The sequence below is a fragment of the Choloepus didactylus genome, chromosome 8 (assembly GCF_015220235.1).
Source record: "Choloepus didactylus isolate mChoDid1 chromosome 8, mChoDid1.pri, whole genome shotgun sequence".
In the NCBI taxonomy this organism is placed as follows: Eukaryota; Metazoa; Chordata; class Mammalia; order Pilosa; family Megalonychidae; genus Choloepus; species Choloepus didactylus.
Genome location: NC_051314.1, coordinates 28,488,385 through 28,502,997, shown reverse-complemented (window position 1 = coordinate 28,502,997; position 14,613 = coordinate 28,488,385). Strand labels below are relative to the sequence as shown.

Below are 14,613 nucleotides of genomic sequence, written 5' to 3'. Positions count from 1 at the left end.
TGAAAAATTTAAGCTCTCCCTCAAATTGGAAGGAGAGTTTTGCTGGATAAAGTATTCTTGGCTGGAAATTTTTCTCTCTCAGAATTTTAAATATGTCATGCCACTGCCTTCTCGCCTCCATGGTGGCCGCTGAGTAGTCACTACTTAGTCTTATGTTGTTTCCTTTGTATTTGGTAAATTGCTTTTCTCTTGCTGCTTTCAGAACTTACTCCTTTTCTTCAGTATTTGACAGTCTGATCAGAATATGTCTTGGAGTGGTTTTATTTGGATTTATTCTATTTGGAGTTTGCTGGGCATTTATGCTTTTTGTACTTATATTGTGTAGAAGGTTTGGGAAGTTTTCCCCAACAATTTCTTTGAATACTCTTTCTAGACCTTTACCCTTCTCTTCCCCTTCTGGGACACCAATGAGTCTTATATTTGGACGTTTTATTTTATCTATCATATCCCTAAGATCCATTTCAATTTTTTTTATTTTTTTCCCCATTCTTTCTTTTGTTCTTTCATTTTCTGTTCTGTGGTTCTTGAGGTCGCTGAGTCATTGTTCACCTTCCTCTAGTCTTGTATAATGAGTATCCAGAATCTTTTTAATTTGGTCGACAGTTTCTTTTATTTCCATAAGATCATCTATTTTTTTTATTTACTCTTGCAATTTCTTCTTTATGCTCTTCTAGGGTCTTCTTCATGTCCTTTATATACTGTGCCATGCTCTTCTTCATGTCATTTTTATCCTGTGCCATGCTCTCATTGTTTGTCTTTAGTTCTTTGATTAATTGCTCCAAGTACTGTATCTCCTCTGATCTTTTGATTTGGGTGTTTGGGTTTGGGTTACCCATATCATCTGGTTTTTTCATATGCTTAAAATTTTCTGTTGTTTTTGACCTCTTGGCATTTGCTTTACTTGATAGGGTTCTTTTGGGATATGACGGATTATTCAGACACCAGGGTCTAATTTGTCAGATCTCCAGCTTGGTACACTTTAGCTAACCAGCAGATGGCATCCGCGAGTCACCTATTCCCCTCAAGTCAGTTCTCCCCAACTTTGTCTTTGTGGTGTGTGAGGGTCTGGTTCTTGTGGGGTCCAAATGGTGCACCAAGTTTGGGTGTGTTGTTGGTGCTGTCCGTCCTGAATGTGGGGCATGTGTCTGAGTGATTAGGGAGGCAGGGCAGCTTTAATAATCAAACCTCCCAGGTGTTCCTGGAGATTTAAGGCTGTTGCAAGAGTCTAAACCCTCATTTCAGTCTCGCCACAGATTGTCTCTGCCACTGGCCCACAAGTCCTTGGTATTGGCGTAGGGTCCCTGGGATTTATAGGTGGGTTCTTCTTCCCAGCCATGCCCTTCTAGGGCCTTTGCTGAGGGAAGGCTGTACTATGTCACAAATGTGCACTGTCCTTCAAGGGAAGTCCTGGGCTGCCGGGCCGTGCAGGGGCATTCCCGGCCTGCTGTAAAGATGGCTGAATGGGACGTGTTAAGTTCCCCCTTTTCACACAGCTCCACCTTCCCAGCTCCGGGACAATTAGCTGTGGGTGCGTAAAAGGCTATTGTCCACGCCCGATATTGTGGCATGTGCGCGGTGTTGCTGGAAACAATTCCTGTCACACTGGGTCCCTTGGTGCAGCCCTGGGCTGTGGCTCTGACCCTGAGCAGGAGTGTTCCCAGCCCACCGGGAAGATGGATGTAATGGACGTAGTTTTATTTCCCCTTTTGGCTCCCCTCTACCCTCCTCGCTCTGAGACAACTAGCAGTGAGTGCACAAAAGGCTATCTTCCATTCCAGATATTGAGGCATTCTCACAGCCCTTTCCTGCTGCACTTCACTGTGTGGTTCTCACTGCCATATCTGCAGCCGCTTTTGTTTTTTTTTTAAAAAAAAACTACACTGCCTCCAAACACCAGTCCCCGGTTTCCCCACACCACAGCATGGCTGCTGGACATTCAGCGGGCTCACTCACTCATTTCAGAATGTAGACTCTCAGTTTCACCAAGTGCACTGTCCCTGTGGATTTAGCATACCTTGTCTGGCTGGTGCATCACTGGAACTGGTGTTCTGGGTCACTTTCTGGCTTTTATCTAGTATTTTTCATGGAGGTGTTTTTTTGCCTTGTCTTTTCTAGCCATCCTCTTAGGTTCTCCTCTGTCTGAGCTTATATAATGCTCTAGTAAACTAATCAAGGCCCACACTGAATGGGTGTGGCCACACCTCCATGGAAATTATCCAGAGTCATCACCCACAGTTGGGTGGGGTGCATCTCCATGGAAACAACCTAATCCAAACATTCCAACTTAATCAACACTAATATTTCTGCCCCCACAAGATTACATCAAAGAACATGGCTTTTTCTAGGGGACATAATATATATGAACTGGTACAGTGTGTTTTAAATTTTCCAGAATAAACTTGTTTTTAAAATGTATATCATTCTAAGGTTATCAGAAATGTATAATCTGATTTCATTCTCCAACTCTGACTTACCCATGAGTCCCATGGAGAAAGTTTCCCAATTTTTATTCATGTTCCAGACAGCCCACAACAGTTTCTAACCCTCATAGACCTTGACAATAGGATGCCAACTATGTGAATATTTTTTCAGGATTTGGAGTTGTAAGAACTTTAATAATTGATTCTATTGGATTCCTGTTTATAAAAGTCTTGTCATGATAACTACGCATGTCCACTTTTTTTTCTTCATTAGAGATGTTGTGGGTTTACAGAACAATCATGCATAAAATACAGGATTCCCATATACCACCCACCACCAACTCCTTGCATTGGTATAGAACATTTGTTACCATTGATGATAGCACACTTTTATAATTGTACTATTAAGTATAGTCCTTGCTTTAACTTAGGGTCCACTGTTTGTGTAGTGTAGTTCCATGGACTTTTTAAAAAATTTTTTTTCTGTTACCATATTTACAATCTAACATTTCTCCTTTTAATCACATTTGGATATATATTTCAATGCTGTTAGTTACGTTCACAATGTTGTGCTACTATTGCCACCTTCTATTACCAAACATTTCCATCGTTCCAAATAAGAACCCTGTACATGTCACTTTTTAATGAAATAATATTCAATTAAAAAGATAATGTAAATTGATTGGTATCGTAATTCTAGTGTCACTCATATCCTTTAAGAATTTGGAAGTGATAGCTTTTGTTTTCTGGATTTGGTGCCAGAAATGAACAACTTGGCATTTTAGCCATTCTGAACTGACTTCTTCAATATGGTGATCTTTCTCATTGCAGGTTTAAGTTTATCTATTCATGGGGCAGAAAAGCGTTTGCAAATCCATCAACGGCGAAGTGTGGCAAGTCGTCCAGCGTCACGCCGCCTGCCCGTGGTCAGGCATTCCTCACTCCCACCAGGCAGAAGGTCAATAAAAATGGAGGCCAGCTCTTCTGGAATCACTAATGGGAAAACCAGGGTCTTCCACCCAGGTAAAGCATGGGGAATTTCAACAGGGACCTATTTTAGCAGCAATTCAACACAGCCTGCATTTTATTTTTATTATGTATTATTATGCCATACTTCTATTTAAGCTCACCTTTTTAAAGAGTCTTGTTTTTTTCCCCTCTCACTTCAGTGGTAAATGTCACCAGGACGAATAAAGGGAGAGAGAGAGATGAATGTATCAAAGAAGGTTAAGGCTACATTCTACGTACTGTGGTAGAATCTAAATAAAAAGTGGAATGAATAAACTCTTGTTCAGTTCAGAAGGCTTGCTGTATAATAAAACAAAATAGATATTTGGCCATTTTCCTGATAATTTGCTCTAAGATAGCCCAGGAAAAGTTCAAGCTAAAAATACCCACCTTGAAGTCTGAGTTATCTGGATTGACTTGCCCACATCCTCCTGATGCAAGGGGCAGAGACTGGAATCAGTATATTAAGTTTCACAGGTTCTGAGAAGCATCTGTGATCTCTTAATAATGTTAAAAGGATTCTATATTATAGCAAGTAATTCCGACTAAGATGTTTTGTTTGCTTGTTTGTTTGTATATTCATTAAACAAATGTTTATTGAGTGTATTCTATATACCAGGCATTGTTTTGTGTGCCGAGGAAACATTGGTAGTGAAAAGGCAACATTCCTGCCCTTCTGGTTCTTTTGGAAACTTGGAACTATGAGAGAATTCAGAAGTCATTTAGTCTAACTCCACCCAATCCTGAAATCCTTTCTATAATAGCCTGTCATGGGCTACCCAGCCTCCACAGAAGCCAAGTCCATCCTAGATAAGTCACCATCTTCTCTCTCTCGGCAGATGACCTTGTTTCCTGAGAAACCTGGGGCCACTGGGCATGAATTACTGCAGCCCCTGTTCCTCCATCTCTAAATGTATCCATGTTTGCTCCCATCCTTCCCTGGTTATTCAAGTTTCAGAAGATGAGGGCGTTCCCACCATCTTTGACCAAACCTTCCATCTATGCCCTTTAGCCTCAGCCACCACTCCTCTTGTGAACCTTGCTCATCTCCCTTTTGACTCTTTCCTCTATGTCTATGAAAAGGTTCAACTCAGGCTTTTCCCACTCTAAACATCTTCCTTTGATGCTGTACCCTTTACTCTCTCCTGCTACACTTTCCTCCTCCCTTCCAAGCCATACTTCTGAAAGAATAATCCACCGTTCTTTGCTCTGCAGTCTCGCTTCCCAGCCACTGTTCAACCCAACACAGTCCAGTTTCTAGCTCCTCCACTCTATCATAGCTATTCTTGAGGCCCCAAGTGACGTCCTTTTATCACAACGTGGTAGGAGCTTGCCAGACTCTTTTGATGCACCAGACCTGGGAGGACTACCCACTTCTTCCCCAAACACAATTCTCCTGGCTTCCATGATGGTCTTCTTTCCTGGTTCTCCTCTTACTTTTCTCACAAATCGCTTTCCTGGTTTCCCAACTGCTAGCATCTCCCTGTTCCTCTTGCCTCCCATCCCAGTACATCCTCCACACCAGAATGGTTCATCCAGAATGGTTCATCTCTGACTCAGATTTGATCCTGCCATTTATCTTACTTGTTCTATTGACTTAAGGTTTGACTTAAAGTTCAGACCTTGTAGAAGGGCAAGCCAGATGCCCTTTAGGACCTAGCCCTGCTGCTTCTCATCCTTCTTTTGTTCCCCTCCTTATGCCTTATACTTTATATTCATTCAGTGTTCAATCAGAGAAGCAAAATAAGTAGGTGATATATATTAAAATATTTATTACAAGGAATTGGCTTATGTGATATGGAAGTTACTAGGGCAGGCTATCAAAAAAGTCAGGCTGGAATTCTTGTATACAGGTTGAAGCTCCTGTCCATAAGTGGAATTTCCTCTTTTTAAAGGAAGCCTCAGTCTACTGTTAAGGCCTTGCAATGGATTGAATCAGGCCCACCCAGATTATCTAGGATAATCTCTCTTCCTTAAAGTCAGCCAATTATGGATGTTAATCACATCTACAGAATACCTTCACAGCAATACCTAAATTAGTGTTGGATTAAATAACTGAGGACTGTAGCCTATCCAAGTTGGCATATCAAAAAGACCATCCTATCGAGTCATTCTGACTTTCTTTTAGCTTTCCAAATGCATGATGCTGTTTCATGCCTCCTAACCTTTGCTCTTGCTGTTCTTCTAGGATGCCCTGGTTTTGCTTTGTTAACTTTTAACATTGTGAAATTACCTGTCTATCTCTCCATTTTAAGGTCATCGAGAGTGGGGATTCAATTATTTATCTTTGTAGCCCCAGTAAATAATTCTAGGGTAGGACTGAACTGAATCTTCATTAGCTGTTTTTGGGACTATCACAATAGCTTTCTAATTGCTTTTCCTGCCTTTCACCCAACAAATACCTACCTACTATAGGCCTTCTAGGTTACTAGGCACTCTTCAAATACTTGGGATACATTAAGTGAATGAAGCAGACAAAGGTGAATTACCTTTGGGGAGTTCACATATTGACTGGTGGAAATAGACATTAAATAAACATGATAAATAGATAAATTATAGGGTTTTTGAAGGGGATAAGTACTATGGCTAAAATGAAAAGGGAATCAGGTGGTGGGAATGGAGTGGCATGTTGTAATTTTAAATAAAGTAGTTAGAGTAGGCTGCATTTTGGAGGAGTCATTTGATCAAAGACTGGAAGGAACTGAGAGTCATGTGGATGTCTGGACAAGCTCATTCTATCAGAGGGTCAGCCACAGGACAGGGCCCAGGGTAGGAGTGGGCTTGGTAGTTTGAGGAACAGCACTCAGGCCACTGAGCCTGGAGTATAGATGGAGAGTAAGTGAGGGGGAGAGGTCAGGTCAGAGAGGTCAGATGGGTCAGGACCTTGTAGGCCACTAGGGACTTTGAACTCTTTGTGCAATGGGGAGATCTTACAAGGTTTTGAACTGAAGAATCCCCAAATCTGAATTATTTGTTAACAGGGTCACTCTTGCTATTTTTTGACAATAGATTATAGGGAGATGGGGGAAAAGGTAAGGACATAAAGTAGGAAGCCACATTAATAATCCAGTTGAGAGAAGATAGCAGCTTCAACTATGGATGGCAAAAATGGTGGTGAAATCTTGGATTCTGCATGTACTTTAAAGTTGGCCTACAGGATTTCATAATAGATTAGATGTGGAGTAGAAGAGAAAGAGCCAAGAATGAATCCAAGAGTTGTTTTGTTTTGTTTTGTTTGGGTCTAAGCAAACAGGAGGGTAGATTAGCATTAACTGAGATGGAAAAGGCTACAGGGGAAGCAGGTTTAGTGGATTGGAAGGCAAAGGTGGGACCGAAATCAAAAGCTTGATTTTGGATATGGTAATATTGAGAACTGGCAAGATCATGTGCATAGAAGGATAAACATGCCTGGAATTTGAGATATTGGTCTGGGAAAGAGACATATAATTGACAGTTTTTGCCATATAAATGATATTTAAAGCCAAGAGATGGAAGAGATGACCAAGGGAGGAAGTATAGATGGAGAAGAGGAGAGGATTAAAGGCTGAGATATGGGGCACTCCAATAGTAAGAGGTCAGAGAGAAGATAAACACTAGCAAAGAAGGCTGAGAAAGATTGACCAGCAAGAGTGGAGAAAAACCAGAAATACCATGTCTGGGTTAAATAATGAAAGTTTATTAAGAATAGAGGAATGGGTACCCAATGTTCTTCTTTTTTACTTCAATTGCTCTTTTTCACTTTAATTATTATTCTTATTATTTTTGTGTGTGTGCTAATGAAGGTGTCAGGGATTGATTTAGGTGATGAATGTACAGCTGTGTGGTGGTACTGTGAACAATCGAATGTACGATTTGTTTTGTATGACTGCGTGGTATGTGAATATATCTCAATAAAATGAAGATTAAAAAAAAAAAGAATAGAGGAATGATTATCTAGATTGAATGTTGCTAAAAGTCAACTAAGATGAAAATTGAGAATTGGCCATTGATTTTTAGTAATGTGGAGGTCAGTGGTGATTTTCCTAAGAGAAGTTTTGGTAAAGTGGTGGGGATGAAACTCTTACTGAAATGGATTTAAAAGAGAATAGGAGAAGATAATTTGGATACTGTGAATATGGACAACTTTTTGAGTGGTTTTGCTGTGAAGGGTAGTGAAGAAGTAGGGCAATAGATAGTTTGTTTTCGAAATAGCAAATCTCCAGCAGATCATTCCTGATGTAGGAGAGAGGGAGAGAATTCATAATGTGGGAGGTGGTAAGGAAGGGATGAGAGCTATGCACAAGAGGATCATGAATAGTTTTATTTGTGATAACAGGTGGGAAGGCAGAGTATATGGATGTTGGTAGGTAGTTATGTATATTTTTAGGATCTAGGAAGTTCTCTTCCAATTGTGCCAATTTTATCCATAATATGGGAGGCAAGGTCACCACTAAGAATGAAAATGGAACCAAGATGAAATGGTCACCAGAGAACTAAGAGAGAGCGAATGGACATGGGAAATATGATTGCTAGTCTACCTTAAAGGCCTATTTGAAATTGATGGTCATGAAATTAAAGTGGGACTGGTCATCATGGTTGTGGGTTTTCTCTAACCTTGTTTAGTTGCGTGGGTGAATGCATACAGTAGGTGGAGAGCTGGGTTTAATCAGAGTTGTGATTTTGCCAAGGAAGTAAGAAAAGAGAGAGATGAAATTGAAGGTACATGAAAGGAAGTGATTATAAGGATTGATTAAAGCTTGGTAAACAAGGAAGAGAAGACATCAAAGATGAGGAATATGAAATAGTTGATAGGATCAATTGGTTGGAAGTTCCAGAGGAGTGGAAAGGGCAATAGGAGGAGGAGCCAGAAAGACAGCAGGTGGTGGTCAGTGCATGGCACTGACATCATGGAGTGGGGGGGTATTGTCCTGTTATTGGTAATGACAAGGTCTAGGCAAGGGTGTGAAAAGAGTCAATGTAATAGTGTGGAGGGCAGGATCATAGGGAGAGAGAATTTCCAGGGACTGAGAAGCCAGCATATGGGAGGGATCATATATAAACTGAGTAGTTTTAGGGAAAGTGATAATGAGCCAGGAGGTAACATCATTAAGAAATCAGGGAGTGTGACCTGGGAGGCAACAGATGAGTGCACTGATAAAAGGTAGAAGATGATATAATAAGACAACATGAGTTTCAAGGCTGGGGGTGTTTAGGGAAGAGGGAAGGAGAATGGCCTGAAGTGGCAATGAGATCCAAGGAAGCTACCTACCCCTCCCCCAGATCCATTGGTGCCAGGGCTGTGGAAGAAAAACAATATCACATGAAAGAGCCATAGACAAACAGTGACCTCTGAGAAGAGCCAGGTTTCCATTAGAGGAAGAAGATGAAACTAATAATCTGAATAATTGGTCTCTTGACTGATGATGGACAGAGAATTCTGGAGATCCCAGTGGGAGGGATTCAGAGGATGAGGAGTTGCCTTCAGTGGCTCTCTCAAACTAATCTACCATATCACTCCAAAGTTCTCCTCCAGAGAAATTGATTAATATCAATCCTCCCCTGCTTTAAAATCTTTATGGCTATCCAGAATAAAGTGCAATCTTGTGAGTCCAGTTTTTCAAGCCCTCTCCAATTTAATTTTAAGCCTCTGTACTCTTCCAGTCTACCTCCTGCTTTATTCTACTTTAACCATCCACAGCTTTTCACTATTTCTTTAGTGGTCTTATATGCTTCCATTTCTCTGCCATTGCTCAAGCTCACCCCCACCCCCAACTCTCTCTGGAATGCTCCTTCCCCAAATAAATCTCTTTCTAGCCCTTCTCATTCCTTAAAATCTAACTCTAATTCTACTTCCTCCAGGAAGCCTCCCTAGATCCCACTGGTCAGAATTGATCTCTCACTGTTCCATGTTTCCACAAAATTTGGAAGCCTTATTAAAATCCTGCTTTTAGGGTTTTGTAGTTCTCTTGGAAGGCTGGGCCTATATCCAGTTTATCTTTGTATCTTCCATCATGCTTAACCCAAATATTGTACAAGATTCCTACTAAGTGATTATTTGTTGCTTGTCAAAATCTATTCTGCCCACTGGTTATAGGTTTGCATTCTGAAGTTATGCAGAATAAATCTAATTCTTCTTTCATATGATATTTCTTCAGTTGTTCAAAAACTCATCCTGAACTATTTGCCAACTGAAACATTTCCTAGTTTTTTGATTGCTTTCTTGAACAACATGGTTTTCAGATTCTTTGTTATCCTACCCACTCTGCTGTTATAAACAGAATGTTTCATTACTGCGTCTTTGAAAATACAGTGCCTGAATTGGAATAAAATATTCTGTTTGTGCTTGACCTAGACAGAGTAGTCAGTCTGTCCTTTCCTTGAACTGACATCCTGTACTGATATTAAAATAATACAAAATTAAAGAAATGTTATTAAAGTATTTCTTAATGGTGTAATAACCAGCATGGGATAATTTAGCATATATAAAGTCACTGCTCTCACCTTTAAAACACATCATTACATTTATCTATCCGTCATTTTGTCATAGATTTTCAGCCCTACACGTATTGACTGTTGGTTGAAAGTATAAATAAAGGCAATCCTGTTAACACAGAACTTTACTTTTAAAAATAATTTTAAACAAAGTACACTTGGAAACCTATTTTTTATAACTGTACTTTAAAGTTATATTATTCTGTCAAGCTAGCGCACAATTTCAATTCCATCTTTTTTATTTTTAGCATACTTACACTAATGCATCATAGCTCTCTATAGAGAGATTATAGAATAGCTCTAAAACTGATTTTCTTATTTGTGGTGAATCATAGATCTTAGAAGCAGCATGGACATTTTAGTCATATCAAGCCTATTAAGTCATCCATATACTTTTTATAATGTTAATAATCTCGCTTCCCAAAGTACTCTCTAAAAGCCCCCTCAGATTGGTTTTTAAGTACAAAAAAGTATGAAAGTTTGTAGATTTTCCATGTCATCAGCCCTAAACAATTTCAGTTCATTTATCTCCCTTTTATTTTTTTTTTTTAATTTTAAAAACCTTTTTATTTTGAAATATTTCAACTTATAGGACAGTTGCAAAATAATATGAACTGTGTACAGAGAACTACAACATACACCCCTACCCGGATACCCAGATCCAACAACTTATAATGTAAATGATACATTTACCGTATCATTCTATCTATCCATCCATTTCTCCATATGTCCATCCATCTGCCTGCCTGCCATCTATTTTATAAATATTTGAGAGCAGGTTGTATATATCGTGCTCCTTGAACATTTATTAATTCCATGTACATTTCCTAAGAACAAGGAAATCGACTTATGTAACCACCTTAGGTACAGTTACCAAGTTCAAGACATTTAGCATTGATATAAAGCTTACAGTCTATACTCCAGTTTTTTCATATGTCCCAATAATGTCCTTTTGCACACTTTCTGCTCTGTTGTTAGATCCAGTCCAGCATGTATAGCATTTAGTTATTATTGTCCCTTTAGTCTCTCTTATTCTTTTATAAATATGGAAACCTACAATGCAACATGAGTTTTCCCATCTAAACTACTCCCAAGCATGCAGTTTAGTGGGGTTAATCATACTTGTCCTACACTCACCACTGTCTATTAACAGAACTTTACCATCATTCCAAACAGAAACCCTGTACCCATTATGCATTAACTCCCCATTCTCCCTTCCCACCCCCTACCCTGCCCCTGGTAACCTGTACTCTACTTTATGTCTCTCTGAATTTGCATATTCTAGTGATTTCATATAAATGGTAAATTCCAGTAACTTTTTTAAATTCAGTTTTATTGATATATATTCACATACCATACAGTAATCCACAGTGCACAATCAACTGTTCACAGCACCATCATATAGTTGTGCATTCATCACCCCAATCAATTTTTGAACATTTTCCTTACTCCAAAAAGAATTAAGAATAAAATTAAAAGTAAAAAAGAATACCCAAAGCATTCCACGCCCTCCATCCCACCTCATTTTTCATTTAGTTTTTGTCCCCATTTTTCTACTCATCTGTTCATACATTGGATAAAGGGAGTGGGAGCCACAAGGTTTTCACACTTACACAGTCACACCATGTAAGCTACATAGTTATACAATCGTCTTCAAGAATCAAGGCTACTGGGTTGCAGTTCAACAGTCTCAGGTATTTCCTTCTAGCTATTCCAATACACTAAAAACTAAAAAGGGATATCTATATCGTGCATAAGAATGCCCTCCAGAGTGACCTCTCAACTCCATTTGAAATCTCTCAGCCACTGAAACTTTATTTTGTTTCATTTCACTTCCCCCTTTTGGTCAAGAAGATTTTCTCAATCATATGGTGCTGGGTCCAGGCTCATCCCCGGGAGTCATATCCTGCATTGTCAGGGAGATTTACACCCCTGGGAGTCATGTCCCAATAGGGGGAAGGGCAGTGAGTCACCTGCCAAGTGGGCTTAGAGAGAAAGAGGAACCACATCTGAGCAACCAAAGGTTCTCTGGGGGAGACTCTTAGGCTTGGCCTCTGCTTTGCAGTAACAAGCTTCATAAGGGCAAGCCCCAAGATTGAGGGTGTGGCCTACTAAATTGTTAGTCCTCAATGTTTATGAGAATATCAGTAATAACCCAAGTGGGGGAGTCCAACATTTCCACATTTTTCCCCAGTTCCTTAGGGGGCCCTGCAAATATATTTTTTTTCTTTGCCCAAATTACTTTGGGATGTATTGGGATTTCACACTAACCTGTACAAACTACCAGATCTCACTTCCTATTCCAAGTTCCATGTAATTATGGTGTTTGAATAAACTGACCATATAAGTTAAATTATTTAGTGTGCTGCAGAAAATATAGATCCTGCACTAAATAAACATCTCTTCCCTCAGTTTCACACAGAAGTTGAAGTTTTAAGGCACAGTCAATATCGTCCTTTACCCTTTGGCCTGATTTGCCTTAGTCCTAACCAGATCTTCTTCATTCATATCTCTAATTGAAGTCTGGACTCTTTTTCAGCTTTTTGAACATTTGCTGTATGATGTACTACTGACATTCATAGCTGCCGAGCTCTAACTCCAGGTTTCAGGTGTCACACAGATGCCCAAATTTCCAGAGACCAACCAGGTTATACACAAAGAGCTCAGCATCACAGAATTTGGAGACAGCCGTTACAATTCAGGAATAGATGTGACTGCTGTAAGAGCTTACAATCTAGGGACCATTACAGTAAGTGTTCCCCTGGTAAGCTGTGCTCTAAGATCCAATTCTCAAGAGTTTGTACATTGTAGTTAGCCTATATTAGTGAGGCATTATAATGTTTGTCTTTTTGTTTCTGTCATACTTTGCTCAAAATGCTGTCCTCAGGATCCATTCACCTAGTTGCATGTCACACAACTTCATTCCTTCTTGCAGCAACTCAAATATTCTATTGTATGCATACACCATAGCTCACTATTCTGTTCATCAGTCAGTGTACCCTTAGGCCACCTCCAAACATTGCAAATCATGAATACTGCTGCCATAACCACCGGTGTGCAAATGTCCATTCATGTCCCTACTCTCAGTTCTTCCAAGTATATACCCAGTAATGGGGTTGCAGGACCACATGGCACCCATGTACTTAGTTTCTTGTGGAACCACCACAGTGTCCTCCAGATAGACTAAACAATTCTACTTCCCCACCAACAGTAAATAGGTACATCCCTATCTCCATGTTTTCTCCAGCACTTGTATCCCTCTGTTCATATTTTTCCCTGAAATTTTATAGCAATATATTCACATAACGTGCAGTCATTCACAGGGTACAATCAATTGTTTACAGAATCATCATATAGTTGTGCCTTCATCACTACAATCAGTACTTAAACAAATTCATTACTCCAAAAAATTTTTTTCTTAAAAGGATAATAAAATGAAAAAAAAATTAAAATACAGTACAATACAATAATAAGGTCACATAACACCACTACCAAGAATCCTATACCCCTCCCCTATATCCTCCTCTCATAGACATTTAGCTTTGGTATATTGCCTTTGTAAAATTTTATGGAAGCATATTACAATGTTACTGTTGACCATAGACTCCAGTTCACTTTGATTATATTTTTCCCCAATACCATCCCTTTTTCAACACCTTGCAAGGTTGACATTCATTTGTTCTCCCACATGTAAAAACATTTTTATATTTGTACATTTAGTCATCATCATAATATCTAAGTTTCACTAAGATAGACAGTCCTAGTCATTAATCATCTATCTTTCCTTCTGGTGTCACACTTGCCCCTAGCCCTCCTCTTTCAGATTTGCTCACAGACATCTTTGTTCAGTGTACTTACAATATTGTGCTACCATCACACAGTATTATGCTCTCTGCTTCTAGATGTATACAGTCAATCCTGTTGAACAGTCTATATTCCTTCAGCATCAAATGCCTGATCTCTACTCTTTTTCTATCTCCTGGTAACCTGTGTTCTCAGCTTTAGCACTCAAAGTTTGCTCATTAATGTTAATTCATATTAGTGAGACCATACAGTATTTGTCCTTTTGTTTCTCGCTAACTTCACTCAACAAAACATCCTCAAGGTTCATCCATGTTATTATATGTTCTATGACTTTGTTCTGTCTCACAGCTGTGTAATATTCCATCGTGTGTATATACCACAGTTTGTTTATACACTCATCTGTTGGTGAACATTTGGACTGTTTCCATCTCTTGTCAATTGTGATTAATGCCACGATAAACATCAGTTTACAAATATCCATTTGTGTCTTGGCTTTCAGTTCCTCTGAGTATATACCTAGTAATGGAATTGCTGGATCATATGGCAATTCTACAGCTAGCTTCCTGAGGAACCACCACACTGCCTTCCAGAGTAGCGCACCATTCTACCTTCCCACCAACAGTGAATAAGTGTGCCTCTTTCTCCACATCCTCTCCAACACTTGTAATTTTCTGTTTTTTGGATAATGGCCATTCCAGTAGATGATATCTCATTGTGGTTTTGATTTGCATTTTCCTAATAGCCAGTGAAGCTGAGCATCTTTTCATATGTTTTTGATCCATTTGTGTTTCCTCTTCAGAAAAGTGTCTGTCCATGTCTTTTGCCTATTTTTAAAATTCAGTTTTATTGAGATATATTCACATACCATACAGTCATCCATGGTGTAAATCAGCTATTCATAGTACCATCT

General features: G+C 39.4%; 1 protein-coding gene across 3 annotated transcripts in view; it reads left to right on the top strand.

Annotated features, from left to right (window-relative positions):
- ANO4 (anoctamin 4) overlaps positions 1-14,613 on the top strand; it is a 514,881-nt gene that overhangs the window by 276,970 nt on the left and 223,298 nt on the right. For all 3 annotated transcript variants that reach the window (XM_037846690.1, XM_037846691.1, XM_037846693.1), the window contains one exon: positions 3,252-3,443. In XM_037846690.1, the coding sequence (XP_037702618.1) occupies positions 3,252-3,443 (192 nt within the window). The remainder of the gene's footprint in view (positions 1-3,251; positions 3,444-14,613) is intronic.